The sequence below is a fragment of the Alexandromys fortis genome, unplaced genomic scaffold (assembly GCF_014885135.2).
Source record: "Alexandromys fortis isolate MF-2015 unplaced genomic scaffold, M_Fortis_MF-2015_v1.1 scaffold_3, whole genome shotgun sequence".
In the NCBI taxonomy this organism is placed as follows: Eukaryota; Metazoa; Chordata; class Mammalia; order Rodentia; family Cricetidae; genus Alexandromys; species Alexandromys fortis.
In genome coordinates, this window is record NW_026067909.1 from 20017141 (window position 1) to 20033163 (window position 16023).

General features: G+C 40.8%; 1 protein-coding gene across 1 annotated transcript in view; it reads right to left on the reverse strand.

Moving 5' to 3' along the window:
• Window positions 1-3819: 3819 nt before the first annotated feature.
• The window catches only part of Ms4a14 (membrane spanning 4-domains A14), a 17113-nt gene continuing 4909 nt past the window's right edge, over window positions 3820-16023 (reverse strand). Inside the window, exons 3-6 of the mRNA XM_050136492.1 lie at window positions 14457-14510; window positions 11032-11181; window positions 8899-8997; window positions 3820-6432 (exon numbers count right to left, since the gene is read on the reverse strand). Coding sequence (XP_049992449.1) covers window positions 3820-6432; window positions 8899-8997; window positions 11032-11181; window positions 14457-14510 — 2916 coding nt within the window. The remainder of the gene's footprint in view (window positions 6433-8898; window positions 8998-11031; window positions 11182-14456; window positions 14511-16023) is intronic.

Below are 16023 nucleotides of genomic sequence, written 5' to 3' on the forward strand. Positions count from 1 at the left end.
TTCCTGTTCATTGACGCATCACTATATATGACCCTATAACCTCTCTATATGTAGTGTTCCCTTTTTGACTACCAGGGATTTTTCTGTCAAAGACAAAATGGTATTTGATTCATGAGGTCAGATGATTTTTTAATGCCCTTGCTCTTTCTACCATCTAAGAAAAAAAATACGAAAGGTTTGTGTTAGCCATAACTAAGCACCCGAGATTGAGGGATTTCAACAGCACAATTTTATTGATTCTAGAAAATTGAAAATATGAAATCTGGGTACCAGGAAAATTAGATTTCAAATCTTTTAAGATTAATATAATTACAACATGTCTCCTTTCCCTTTGTTCCTTTCTTCCAATCTCTCTCATATACCCTTCCTTATTCTCTTTCAAATTCATGGCCTCTCTTTTCACTAATTGGGACTATATACTTATATATTTCTAAATATAACCTGTTAAGTCTTTATGTGTATGTTTTCATGACTAACTATTTGTCACTGAACAACCATTTGGTGTGCCCTTCTCTGGGAAAAATCTCCCACTCCCAGCTTCCTCAGTTGTCTGTACTATAGTTCCTTGTGTAGAGTTGAGAGATGGTGGCCTTTTTTCTCATCCAGTCTGGTATGTCAATTGGTGTCATCCTCATTCAGTTCCTGTCTGGGCAATCATGTTAATAAGACTTTATGGATTTGGTCTTTGATGTTACTACATGACAGAATCTCACAGCAAACTCCCTGATTATGTGGCTCTTACAATTTCTCTGCCCTTAGGTGTGGTTTTGGTTTGTATGCTTCCACTAATACTGTGCTCCACAAATCCACACTTTGAGTCATTGTGGTTTTCTATAATGATCTCTGTCTGATGCAAAGAGAAGTTTCTTTGTTGTGGGGTAAAGATTACACTTGTCTGTAATCTGGAAATGACATTAATGTCCCCTCCCTGAGGACTAATTTTTGCGTGCCAGAAGGTACCATACAAGCTTCCAAAAGAGGAAGGAAACCAATAGTCTTACCCAGCTATGATGCCAATGAACCACACCAACCAGCATGGCACCATAACCTTAAGTGTAAGAGTGGCACATAAATCTTGGTGGAAAACAAAAGCTCTTTAATTATACTTAAGACCCATTTGACAGGAGGGAAACCATATCTGGTACTAGAAACCTAGTTTTCAGTGTTGATGAGATCACGGCTACTGGAGGAGAATCTGCAACCCCTAATTTATTAATCCAGCATAATCCCAAACAACAGCTATACACAGCCGTTCTTATACCAGCAAATTTAGGTTTTTGTGATAGCTCTCTTGGCTTTTAGGTGGTTGATTTCTTCTGATGCCTTTATATGACATTTCCTCAGCTCTCTGGTGTCTATGTAAGTTTCTCTCCCCTCCTTCCACCCTCTTTCTCCCTCCCTCTCTGTCTTGCCTTTTCTTTCTTCTTTCTTTCTTTCTTTCTTTCTTTCTTTCTTTCTTTCTTCCTTCCTTCCTTCCTTCCTTCCTTCCTTCCTTCCTTCCTTCCTTTCTTTCTCTCTTTTTTTTATTTTCAAGACAGGGTTTCTCTGTAGCTTTTGGAGCCTGTCCTGGAACTAGCTCTGTAGACCAGGCTGGCCTCGAACTCACAGAGATCCACCTGCCTCTGCCTTCCGAATGCTGGGATTAAAGTTGTGTGCCACCAATCGCCTGGCTTTCCTTGCCTTTTCTCATTGTCTCTCTATCTTCACCCCTGCCCCCCTCCTATGCGTGTGTGTAAAATTTTTTCACAGTGTAGCCTAAGTTGGCTTCAAACTCACTAGCCCAGGCTGGCTTTGAACTCACATTTTTTCTTCATATTCTTGAGTGCTAGAGTTATAGTCATGTGCCTATAGTAGAGTCTCCTACCATGAGAGTCAGACTCTTCTATTTTCATCTGAACCTAGTATCTTCAAAAGCTCTATTTCCAATGTTATCATCTTAGGAGTTAGGACTTCTGCATTAGAATTTAGAGGTAGGATATTTCAATCCAAAGCAAAGAGTTAATTTGATTAATACTATAAAGCAACATCTATCACCCACTTGTCTGTCATCTATCTAATAACGATTTGTTCACGCAGACATCTATGACTACTACAAGTTTTGGTTGAAGAAAAGCTTCTGCAGAACAGAATTACCTCCCTTTCCTGATGGCCATTATTTAAAAAAGAATAACGCTTACAGAATTTTTTCTGGAGTTTCTAAATAAACTCTCCAGTTTCATCATATATAAAGATGCTAATGAGGCTCTTTTCAGTCATAGAGCACTGTTAGTCATGGCATGACCTGGCTTCAGAATCTTATAAAATGTCCCCACCTCCTGCTCCTAATTGAGCATTTATATATGAGAGCCTGGGTGACACTACTCAGGACGCTTGAAAACACTTCTCAGAGTGCAGAATTAGAATGAAGTTCATTGCAGTCAAGTAGGGAAAGAGAGGGAGGAGCTTGGGGGTTTGAGTTCCCAGATCAAGCACGATAGACAGGATCCACTGTTGTGTGGTCTGAAGGATCCCCTGCTCATCTGTAGATGATAACATTTCTGAAAATGCAGAATCGCATTTAGCAACTGGCTGCGCTACAATACCAGGTGAATTCTCTGTTGTTCAGGGACACCGCTATTAAAGTAAGGACACTGGAAGAACAAATGAGATTCTAAAGTTGGAATGGCTAAGTACGGTAAGACTTTGAAAATCTGAAAACAATGAGCCCTGAATTCTGATGGGTCTACTATTTTCAGGGGAGGAGGTCTCTCTCTCCCCAGTGGGGCCCGGCTATCTGTGTGAACAATCCCTTGCTTTAAAGGACCCTGATGGCCTTTCCTGAAAGAGCCACTGTGTCAGACACTCCTGCTTCTTTATCAGGACATGCTTCTACCCACCCTCATTATTTCTGTACTATAACTGGACTTTACTGACCACAGGTCCCAACTTTGTGGTAAAAAAAAGTCGCTCAGGAAGTTTGTTAGAATACATAAAGAGTATGTGAGGTCCAACATTATGTGCTTCCAAAATTAGCCCTTACCCTCAATATCCATTTCCATGCATGTTCTTGAGGTTTTTGTAGTTACAGATTAGAAAGTTCAGGTGCACACACATGCAAAGAAAACACCATGCAGCTGAGCAAAATGCAGAGCTTCAGAGTTGACAGAAAAGCAAGATTTTATCAAAGGCATCAAAGAGGAAGAGGATTAGAAAACTGTGCTTGGCTTGGAAGACAGAGAGGGGAACTGAGAGTTTTTTTTTTTAAACACAATTCACTTTGGCCACAGAGGGTGAAATTGACTCCCAGTACTGACAAAGCTGTGAGTGCAGGCATGTGAGAGAGAGCGAGCTCTGCAGCTTCTTTCAATACAGTCTAGTTTGCCATATTTTCTATTAGAATATGCATGTGACTACACTTCCCTGACTTCTACGCTTCTCTCTCTAGCTTTGTTTCCTACTTCAGCAAGTATTGGGCAAACATAGTACACGTATCTTCAACACAAATGTGCGGAGAAAAAATATTAGCATATGAGAAAATAGATCCGTTAAGCAGTAAGCTGTGGGATGAATTGACAATCATACATTGGAATACTATAATCGATGACAAAATTTTATAGTTTAGATGAGATTTATTTCTTCACTCCCAGAAGGTTTTGATATAGTCTTGACATCTGGCTTGTTTTCATTTTGTTTGAAAAAGGAATGAGTTCTTTGAAGGTCCTGCATGCCCTTTATCTCTGGTGAGTGAATCAGACAGCCAGCGCAGGTTAGAGAATCAGCTGCTTCCTCCTCATCTGGCTCCATTAGCTGGGGTCTGTGGTTTTTGGTTAGATGTGTATGTCAGTTTGAGTCCTCAGATTGCTGTTGATCTTTTTGATAGCATGAGGAAGAAGTGACATTCAGATCTTTGGGTGAATCTGAACAGGGTGTATTGTTCTGCACCTCTTGCTCTGAAGCTATATTGGATAAACAAGTTATATATGTGTATGGAACCAAGCTCTGACAAGAAACAGGGGAATTATCTGGCCTTATGTCTTCTGACTGCTGGTCTTTTGGTTTTTGGCATGTATTTTCTATGTCTTCTGTGTCTTGGGGTTCCCTGTCTCTTGTTTGTACATCATCTGCAGCATACATATCTCCTCTTAAAACACCAGATTGTTGGTCGTTACCTTGACACAGACCTACTTGAAATACAAAGCTACGCAATTGACGATCTTGGGTGTGTTGGACTATGGTGCTGCGGGGTTGGACTTCTTGATATAGTGCCCTTTGCCTTAAGGATTCTCTTTCTAATAGCTCTTGGGATTCCCAGTCCAGGGAAGGCTGTATTTCAAACTGCCATTCTTGTGCTTTCCAATCTTTGTTTCTCCAGCCTTGACTTCTCCAGTCCTGGGATCCCAGGCTAACAGGCTGCCAGGATGGAGTTGACCAATATGAACATGACCTTTCTGAGAACTGAAAGCTTTGGGAGTCCCAGTCCAAACATGACGGCATCGGGGTTCTCCTTACTAGCGCTTGCTGTCTTTCTTGCTGGCTATTCAGGGCTTTCTGCTCTAGAGGCTGCTCATCTTCAGATGGTTGAACTTGTTCTTCTGGACGTGGCTTTTCATCAGACTGCTGATCTTCTTCCTCCTTACTGTTAAGCTGTTCTCCTGGGTATAGCTCCTCTACAGATTTTTGGTCTTTGCTTTGCTCATCTTGGGGTTGTTGTACTGGGACTTCCTCCTCTTTGACCTGCTGCTGATCAGGTTGCTGGTGGAGGAATAGCTCTGAGGTTTGAGTATATGCATCTTTTTTCTCTGTGGTGTGCTTCTTTGTGGATAGCCAGGCTTTGATTTGCTGATCTATGGATTTCCGTCTTGAAGTTTTCCTTTGTACGTCTACAGAATGTCTCCTTGGGGCTTCGTCACCTTTGATTTGTAGGTCCAGGGAATGTCTCTTGGGAAAGAATATTTTATGTTTGCCTGGCAAGGATAAGGAAAGTCTTCTTGGGGTTTTCTTGCTCATATCAGTCTTCCACTCTTGAGTCAGCTCCATGACTTCTGTTCGAATGTCTCTATAAAATATTTCTGGATCTTGCTGGATTTGAACTTCAGTGTTTAGTGCTTGAAGATCTGAGAATGACATGTCATGGGCCACTGTATCTTGGGTTTGTGTGCTTTGCGATATTTTTTCTGGAGATAGTACATCTTGGTATTTCAAATCATGCGATGGAGTTTCTTGAGAGGAAATCTCTTGTGATGGAGTTTCTTCAGATTGAGTCCTTTGGGATGGTATGTCTAGAGTTAATGTATCTTGGTGTGGGCTTTCTTGGGATGGAGTCTTTTGGGATGGAATATCTTGATATGGGCTTTCTTGGGATGGAGTCTTTGGGGATGGAATCTTTGGGGATGGAATATCTTGGTATGGGCTTTCTTGGGATGGAGTCTTTGGGGATGGAGTATCTTGGTAAGGGCTTTCTTGGGATGGAATCTTTGGAGATGGAATCTTTGGGGATGGAATATCTTGGTATGGGCTTTCTTGGGATGGAGTCTTTGGGGATGGAGTATAATGGTGTGGAATCTTTTGGGATGGAGTATATTGGTATGGAGTTTCTTGGGATAGAGTATTTTGAGATTGAGTATCTTGGAATGATGTGTCTTTAGTTAGTGTATCTTGGAATGACAGCTCTTCGGATGGAGTCTCTAGGGATGGAGTCTCTTGGGAAGGTATATCTTGAGTTAGTATATCTTGGTATGGAATATCTTCTGATTGAGTCTCTTGGGATGATATGCTTTGAGTGAGTGTATCTTGGAATTGCATGTCTTGGGGTGGGGTTTCTTGAGATGGTATGTCTTCAGAAGGCAAGTCCTCAGATGTCAGATCATAAGACTGTGAAATACGGGATGATGGGGGTTTAGATTGTAAGACTTGTGTTGACAGAGCTGCCATTAATGTTTGGGATGATAAACTGTCAGGTAACAAAGGGGAGAAATTATGTGAAGATGGAGCTTTTAGAAATTTGGGTGACATATTTTGGTCGTCAATCAATTTGGGTTGCAGATCAGAGGTTTGACGTGTAATAGATTCTAGGTCCTCATCATTCAGGTTATTGCTTCTAGACTCTTGTGGGGAAGGAATATTTTCTGAAGACTTTGGTGTTAATGGGGGAGGTAAAGCATCCAGTTTAGTTTCTTCCTCTAGGGAGGGTGGAGGGATAGTCTCCTGTTCATCTGGAACATGCATAGAAGATGTACCCTTATCACTTTTCTGTGAGATATTTTTGGGAGCTGAAGGATTTCTTAAGCCTCTTAACTTGAATAAAGCATAACCCCCTAAGAAAATGGCTGTTACATTTGAAGTTGTATTATCACTGGAAGATTTTCCTTGGAACTCAAATTGTAATTGATTATTTTCTTCAGGCACAGGCTGTTCAGTATTTTGAGGAACTTCTGAAGGGAAGAAGAATACAGCCTATAATACCAAGGGGAAAACAGAGTGTTAGTAGGCCACAGCTGTCTTTTGTCATTTTCTTACTGTATTCTCATACTATCTTTCCTCTCTCATGTGCACATGTAAGTAGAAGGGAGATGAAGCTCTCCAGCCTTTGCTGTCTATTCATCAGCATTGATTTGGATGAGTCACTATTCATATATCCTAGATACTGAACAAAGAGATTTGATCAAAATTGCCTTTTTTCATACTGAATAATACTAAATTTTCTAAGACATTTAAAGTATCCAGTTAATATTCATATATTTGAAATATCTAGTTAATGTCCATATACAAATGTCTACTATTTGATTTGCTAATTATTTAGATGAACTGAATGTTGGTGATTAAAGACAATCAGAACTCACCCTTTAAGTGCTGAAAATTATAACCAGAATAACATATGAGTAGATGATGATAAAAATCACCCAGTACGATGCCTACTATTGAAATAGGTACTAGGTTCTGAGGAAGAAGTTAATTTATAGTATCATTTAAAGGAATGATACATTCAAGAAAAATGTCTATCCAAGAAGATGAAAGAAAGACTTCTACGTTGAAACCTCCAAAATATTGCTGAATGTATTTGTAAGAAGAATTAGACAAATGGAGATCTTCTCCATGTTTTTTTATAACAAGATAAACTTGTTTAAAAAATCAATGCTATGCAAAAATATACAGATTTAATGCTATCCGTGTCAAAATACAAATATCCTCATTCTCAGTTATACATAAAACATATTTCAAACTTATATGGAATCTTAAGGAGGCCAGAATAGCAAAACTATTTAATCAGAAGAATATTTGGTGATATAATAGCTGCCTATTTTGAAACCTCAATGAAGTTATGGTAAGATAGACAGGTAGGTAAAATAGAGGACCCAGACACAAGCATGATATAAATAGTTCATTGAGTTTCAACAGTGATGCCAGGATCACTCTGAAGGGACAGGGTGGGATGAAATATTTATAGATCATGTGTCTGATAAGAAATTACCAAACTGTATATATTATAAAACATTACAGTTCAACAACAACAAATGAGCAACCTAATTAAGAAATGGGCATGGGTCTATAAAAATCTCTTGTTCAACCTCTTGATCTACCTCTGCTAAGAGGTATATGAAAATCGACATTAACCTTTGGGATGGTGGGGTTGAACTACATCTTGATTGTGATGGTCATTAAGTAGATATGTGTAATTTGTCAAAACTTGTCGTACAGCATACTTAGAATGGGTGTGTTTGATTGTTTAAAGTTAAAAGCAAGCAAGGAAGCAAGCAAACACTGTAACTGGAGATGTCTCATTCATTTCTGGCCACCCAGATCTGAATAATCACATAGAAACTATATTAATTCCATCTCTGTTTGGCCTCCTAGCTCAGGCTTCTTATTAATTAACTCTTACATCTTAAATTAACCCATTTCTATTAGTCAGTGTATTACCACAAGGCTATGGCCTACTGGTAAGGGTTCAGTGGCATCTGTCTCCTTTGGCAATTACATGGCGTCTTCTTAACTCTGCCTACTCTCTCTATATATCTCTCCTTGGATTTTCCACCTGGCTTTATTCTGCCCTGCCATCAGCCGAAGAAGCTTCTTTATTAACCAGTGGTAATAAAACATATTCACAGCATACAGAGGGGAATTCCACATCAAAACACTGTCAAGCACAGTCCAGACTGCTGTCATAACTCAGAAAACACGGCCAGGAGCAGCACCACACTAGTCAGAACAAATCCTATGTTCTGTCATACCGGAGATGTTAGTTAATCCCTGTGTTAAATCTTAATTCATTTTGATGTAGAATAAGGGTGTTGCTATATATTAAAATGGTTATTATGTTGACACTGAGTGAGTATAATATTGTTTGACATTATAAACGATCAGTAAGGGGATATGCTCCTGGTGTCACAGTGCTATGGATTTTCCACAAAGTCCCATATTTTTTTATTATTTTCAGGATGATAAAGAATTCTATATGAACAGAGATGACTGAGGACAGTAGATAGTACAAGGATGGAAAGCAAGTTATTTTAAAGTGAGCATCACTCTTAAGCTTGGACCCCTCTGATCTTCCTAATTTAGGAGTTTCAGTGTGGCATTTGAGCATATTGCCTCTGCACAGAAAATAGATGCCAGTGTGGGGTGATGATCTCAGTGTGGATGCAGTAGTACCAACCTCTGTGCTGTTTTTATCCTTAGAGGGAGGAAGTGGGAGGACAAGAAAATCAGGATTGTTGGAAGCTTGTAGGCAAGCTGGCCTGGAGTATACAGTAGTGAGCAGCAGGAGAGACCTTTTCTCAAATCAGAGGTGAAAACCAATATCTGTGGTTGTCCTTCTATCTCCACACTCACACTGTATACATACACACAGAACACACACGTGTATACACACGTACATGCGCACACACAGATATTCAATTCTCATGATAATCTTGGGCGCACCTTTCTCGAACTGGTCCAGCAATTGCTTCTTAAGGATGCAATAGTCACAGAGATGCTGAACTCCACAATGGTGATGATTAATAAAATGGACAAAATTCCCTAAAAATAAGAAGGAGAAAGAAATCATATTTAGGACAGAAGCAGCATCACTTTAAAAACAGAAGCCAAGAATACTTTAGACCCTATGACCCAGTTTGGGAAAACTTACATTCATACTGTTCTGTCGCTATTAAACATTGCATCATTTTCATGTCTCTCTGATGAGGAGTGGGTAACAAACTCCAGTATCAGTAGGGCTAAGATAGTCTTTGGAGTGAAACAAGAAAGGGCACAGTAGAATGCAGTAGCATTCCTATAATCACTTGCCATTTAATTACCAAACCTTGTTTTGTTTCCTGTGTGAGAATACAGTACCCCAATGCCTGCTTTTTCCTGCCCCAAGGCAGCTGGGGATGCCCATGTTTTGGAAGTGAAAGTTTCAGTTATGTATTCACCTATGTGTCAACTAAAACAAACCTACAAGATGGATCGAGTACCCAGGTTGACATTTTGCAGGTGCTACTTTAAGGTAGTGTCTTCATTGAGAGGCACGCAGTGTGGTATTCTAAAAGCTTAAATACTGAGGGCAGCAAAAGCTGGGTACAATATTGTGCGCAAGGTCACACTTACCCTGGGAGCGTGAATAAAGCTCCCTGTCTCTCAGTTTCTTTTGAACACCTGCAGAAGCTTAGATAATGGCCTGGAGTGTGTACACACCCCGCTGTGTTAAGTCCCGTGCTGTCTGCCTTCCAGCAGGAGAGAACTGGCCCCAGTCCTTATAAAACTTCCATCTATGCACTTGGATCGAGTAGGGCAGGATTTTATTCCCTATAATTGTTTTCTGACTCTCCTTAGGAACCCAAGTATAATTTGGGACCTTATCTCAGCACACTCAAAGAGGTCCTTTAGTTTACTTCAACAGATGATTACAGGAATTAAATCACAGGAGATAATTTCCCATGATTCTACTTCACTTTTGTTTTTATTGTCGAATTTTCAAATTCTAGGATCCAAGTCTTCAAGATGTTGCTATCAGAAACAGATTAAAAGTCCAGAGTTTTCTTTGGGACCAGAGGAAAAGGCCCATTGGCATCTTTGACATGATTAAAAATGATGTTGGGGTTGGCATGGTGACAGCACTTTGGTATCAAGCCTGACAGCCTTAGTTTAAGCCTCAGAATCCTCATGTTGAGAGGAGATAAAGAACTCCTGTAAGCGGTTCTCGAATGTTCACATGCAAGCTGTGGCATTGTGGACCACACATACCTCAAGCAAATAAACGTAAAAAATCATTAAAATAATTTAATGTCGTGTATTGCTTATATGATAGACTCTTAAAACCTTAATTTTAATTAGGAGCTAGAGATAGTCAGAAATTTTGAGCACTGGCTCTTTCCTGGAGGACCTGGCTTCACTTTCCAGAATCCACACTGTAGCTAATAAACATCTGTAATTCTAGTCCCAGAGCATCTAGTACCATCTCTTGGCTTCAGAGACACTAGGCATGCACATGGTGCGTAGTCCCACATTCAAGCAAAACACCCACACATACAAAAATAAATTAACAAAATAAAAACCACATGTATAATTATATTTCCTCATAAATTAATATATCATATACGCTACCAAGTAAAAATTTACAATGATATGAAATGGCTTGTGTATTTAAAAGATTGCAACTCCTCACTTTCTCCCACAATATTTTGTTTTATACCAATAGAGTAACTTTTTGATTAGCAAAAAGTAAACTCTAATACAATTGAAGTAATAATAGTTATAATATAGCTATTAAGTATTTATAACTTTATCAAGTATTATTTGAAGTAATCCTTACCACAGGTCAATGAGGCAGCTTTTATATTAATATCTTAAATTTTTACAAGAGAAAACAAACCAAGATACGGAGGCTGTACAATGTTACACCAAGCTCACAAGCTCCCCGGAGCTATAAGTAGGATTAAAAATCAAGAGACTGTGGTTCTAGAAGCAGCTATACTTGAGGTCAGGGGTAAAAAGCAACTCATCATTGTGCCGTGGACATAGCCTGCCTGGCTAAGGTTACACAGACTCCTCATCCAGAATCAGGTCACTCACAAGGAGAAGCGTTCTGCCTACGACACACGTTCCTTCGAGGGAGGGCGCCTGGCAGAATTTGTGCTGCTGTGTAAAGCTGACGAGGATCAAGGCAATCCCAGCTAATGCAACCAGCGAGCTGAGGATATTCATGGTTGTGACTCCTGGTCTCTGGAAAATAGGGTTAAGACATGGTAAAATAAATAAAAACTAAAGATAAAGATACCTTGTAGGAAATTCTCAGAACTTTTCTAGTTCTAGAGTCTGCATCAGGTCCATGTGATTGGAAGGTCTGACAAGTTCAGTTCTGACTGGTCAAAGCCAGAAGGCAAAGCAAACTGTAGAATGGGCCAACAATGCCCTGTGGTTAGTGATCCTGAAATGTCCATCTCATCTCAACACAAACCATCTTTCACAACCTGGAAGGACATGGTGCCTTGGGAAGTATCTCACCTTGGAAATCAGATTTGATTTTGAGTCCTGCTTTTATTAGAATTTGTACCAACTATTTAATCTGTCTGAGTCTCAATTTCTACCTTTGAAAATGAGAATGACTTAACTATAATAATTTATTTTCTAAAGATTTAGTGCATATACTAAATATATATCATTACCACATTAGGCCCCAGACATATAAAGATTCATGTGCGAACTGACAGCTCACCATCTGCCTCACTTACATCCCCCAGGAAGTTTCAAACAATGACCAACACAACTGTCTGGTTAAAGATGGTAAAATCTGGATTAGGGGTTAAAGTTGCCCTGTTTTGGTCTTCGTGCTCCACCATGGGAGACATAAAAAGCTGATTGCTCCACTTAGTTCCTTTTAATTTTTAAAATTATTTTATTTATTTTATGAGAATTTCATATGTGAGTATTGTGTTTACATCACCCCCCCACACTCCAGCTTCTCCCGCGTTCTGTCTCCTCACTCCTCAAATTCATGGCCTCTAATTATTAACGATTATTTTTTACATATATGTACGTATAAATTTGTAATACAACTACAGAGTTAATTAGGCATCGTTCATTTGTATGTTTCTTTAGGACTGAACACTTGGGATTAGATCATCTATGCGGCTTATCCCTGAACAAATTGATTGCCCCTGTCTCAGCAGTCATAGATTATAGTTCTTCAACTACTAGATTGTAGTTCTGGGCTGAAGCCCCATGATATTTCTCATTCGTATTGGCATGTCAGTTGGTGTCATTTTTCAGGTCTTATTTAGGCAACCATGGTGGTGTTGAGATCACGGGTCCAGATCCCCTGTCATAATGGAAGATGCAGTTGTACAGTAGATGCTCTGGCCCTTCCAGTCTTTCTTACACCCTGCGTGCTGTCCCCTGAGCCTCCAGTTGTACTGTAGATAGATCAGTTGGTGTTGGGCACCCTCTGCTTAATTCCTTTTATTCGTTCCCAGTACATTTGATGGGAGAGGTGGGCATGTCTGAGTTTCTTACAAGAGAGCTGTGTTGTGGGCATCATATTATTTCCTTCATCATCATTCTTAATTTTTAGAAAGAAAGTGTCATTCCAGAGTGTATATGCTGTACCTCTGTGGGCTGTATCTTGTCTGCTAAGGTTGGAAATGAAGCCATGAGTTTACATTCCTGGAGCTGTGGCAAGACTGGGAAGTGCACTTACAGCTATTCACCCTAAGCTGAGATCTTTATTGAAGAAGATCTTTATTTGGTTTTGGCAAAACACACACACACACACACACACACACACACACACACACACACACATACACACACCCTCAAAACCCAAAAAGACACAAAACCAAGGAGCATGCAAATCTGTCATACACTCTCCATATTAAGTCTTTTGGTCTTTTTAGTCTCTGTTTTGGCTTCCACAGGGAACATTAACAGACTCAGGTCTCTGAATATATGATCCCTCATGCAGATTGTGTCTTACAAAGAGCACACCCAGCCCTAGTCCCACCTGATCCTTATTATGGGATTGTCATATCAGGTAGACCCTTACTGTCCATCATGTAAGGAATTAGGAACTAAGTGACTGTGGTCATCCCATCCATGCAGTCCCACCCCCGTGTGTCATGCCATGCCTTCTTCCGTCTGTAAAGCTCTCCACGAGGCATAGATAACCTTTGTGGATATCTCAGCTCTGGAAGAAGACAATATAGATGCTATCAGCATCTATCTCCAGAGGAGCAGATGGAGGCCTTCATCCCTCTCCCTAGGACCACTCTAGGGTTTGTAACTATCCCCAGGAAATTGACAGAGAGCCATGAAAACGGATCCAGTGACTCAGAGAGGAAGCCCACAGCTCTAGGGCTTCCTGCAATGATTAGCTGAGAATAAGAATATTTACACAGCACCAAGCCTTTTGTAAGTATTATCTCAGTCCTCACAGTAGCTCTTAGGAATCTCCCTTCAAGTTGACAGAGCAATGAGAGCCAAGCAGCTCTGACTCAGTCCTACAACCAGGACAGGCAGAGAGAGAAATATAAGGTGACAGGAGACAGAAGCTCAGGATTCAGTCTGAGGTTTCATAGAGAAGGCATTCAGCATTCAGTCTAAGGACTTGTAGCGACGGGATACCCCATTCGGTCTGAGGATTTCATATAGGTATGAACTAGTGACTGGCTGCTCTGCTTCTCTCTGATCTTTCAACTTTCACCCCCCTAGTATCTGACTCTGGGTTTTTATTATTAAGATCAATTAAAAATTGCACTACAGCCCCTGAGCAAAGCACCTGTTGTCATTGGAGGCGGGGCTGGGGATAGAAAGTGAGGGTGACAGGGTTCTGGGGTGGGTTTGGTTCAGGTAGTGTTTTTCAACTTTGAAACTGTAGATGTTTTGTTCAGATGATTTTTCTATTGTTGTAGGAAGTCTTCCCATGTTCCCATTGGTTTAAAGCTTGTTTAGAGGGGGCTGAAGGGAAGACTCAGTGGTTAAGAGCTGGCTGCTTTTTTAGAGGACCCAGGTTCAGTTTTACATAGTGGCTGATAAATATCTGTAACTCCAGTTTCAGGGGATCTGATACCCTCTTCTGGCCTCTTTGGGCAAAACACTCCTACACATAAAATAAAAACAAATTCAAAAAGTATGCTTAGAGACAACCCTGGCTCTTACCCTCCAGCTGCCAATAGTATATCCCACCTAGTTTTGACAACCAAAAGAGATCTCGGATGTTGTGAACTATTCCCTGTGGAAAGAGAAGGAGCAAAAATCTACTCCCAATTAAAAATTATTTAACTACAACAATATAGGATGGTTCCCAATGGGTAACTTTCAGTTCTCTTGACAAGAGAAGTGGAAGAAAGGGAAAGAACACGGGGCTAAATCATCCACAGGTTGGGTTTGAACCACAAATTTGATGCATAAAAGATCTTCCTGAGAAACACTGAAGCTTAAGACCAAAGCTGCTACAAAGCAAATGGATTTTAAATCAGGTAGACATGATTAAAACTACTTACCAGATTTCGTCTTAATTTATCATTGAACACTGTGATGAATCCTGTCAGAAAAAACTGTTGGGAAGACAAGAGGCAATGGTTAATAGGTGGTCCATCCAATCTGTCTACAACACAGGCTCCTCTGGGTTTTCAAGCTGTCAACGGTACTCCCCCTCCCCAGCATATAGTCTTTCCAACCTGAGTGTTAGGGAGGAACATCCTTGTTTTAATTCCATCTATAGGGGTTGGTGTCGGCACCTGGATCTTAGCATCTAAAATCCGTATGCTGCAATACAGACACTGGGAAGTTTCTGCTGGCATTCCTCTGCTCCACCTGCCCCCCCCTCCACCTCTAGACTTCCTCATGCCCTCTGTCTTGGGGCCTCACAGTATCACCTTCCTTCTCTGGGCAACACAACCTTTTTCTAGTTGATGTTCCCAGGATGGCTGTCATCCTTGAATTCATTTCCCCCTCAAAACCCCACAGTGAACTCTATTGAGAACACACCTTTCAACAAAAAGAAGAAACACGGTCATCAGTAGACACCATTTGCCCTGATGCTGAAATGCATACAGCTGTGTTTAATGCTACCCTCTTCACAACAGCTAGAGGTGGAGCAGCTCAGATGCCGTTAGCTAATGAGCAAACAGTTCCTAGGTGGTTCCAAGTTATGCCACGGCCATGCACTTTTCTCAGTTGTTTTCCCATGACACACCCTTAGCTAGTGCCTTTGGTCATAGCCAGGGGAAGCATCCATTCCTTTTGCCGCAGCTCGTGAGAATCCCTGTATGAAGTGCTTCTCTGCCTGGGGGCCAGGCGGGTCCTCCACTACACCCTCACACTGTTCTCTGGCGCACTTCTCAGGAAGGGCTTTTCCCCACAGTACTTAGAGATCTGGAACATTACCAAGAAGATGTAGTTGTGTGTTCAGTAAATGTCTTTCCCATGAAGACTGATTTGTTTTAATTTAAAAGTCATTCTTTTTTCAATTTACATACCAATTGCAGTTCCTCCTCCACCCCTCCTCCTGTTCCCCCCCTCACCTCCCACTTAGTTCCCCATCCACTTCTCAGAAAGGGTAAGGCCTCGCATGGGGAGTCCCCAAAGTCTGTCTTGCCAGGTTGAGGCAGGACCCAGCCCCTCTCCCTAGTATTGAAGCTGAGCAAGGTATTCCTCCTTAGGGAATGGGCTAGAAGAATTGATGTTTTGTTTTTTGTTTTTTTTTTCCCTCTTATTTTCATCTTTATTGTTTCCTTTATCCGGTTATTTCTTTTTTTTTTTTGATTTTTTTTGGCTCCTGATTTCTTTTTATTTATTTATTAAAGATTTCTGTCTCTTCCCCACCGCCGCCTCCCCTTTCCCTCCCCCTCCCCCAATCAAGTTCCCCTCCCTCGTCAGCCCAAAGAGCAATCAGGGTTCCCTGCCCTGTGGGCAGTCCAAGGACCACCCACCTCCATCCAGGTCTAGTAAGGTGAGCATCCACGAAACTGCCTAGGCTCCCACGAAACCAATAGGTACAGTAGTATCAAAAACCCATTGCCATTGTTCTTGAGGTCTCAGTAGTCCTCATTGTCCACTATGTTCAGC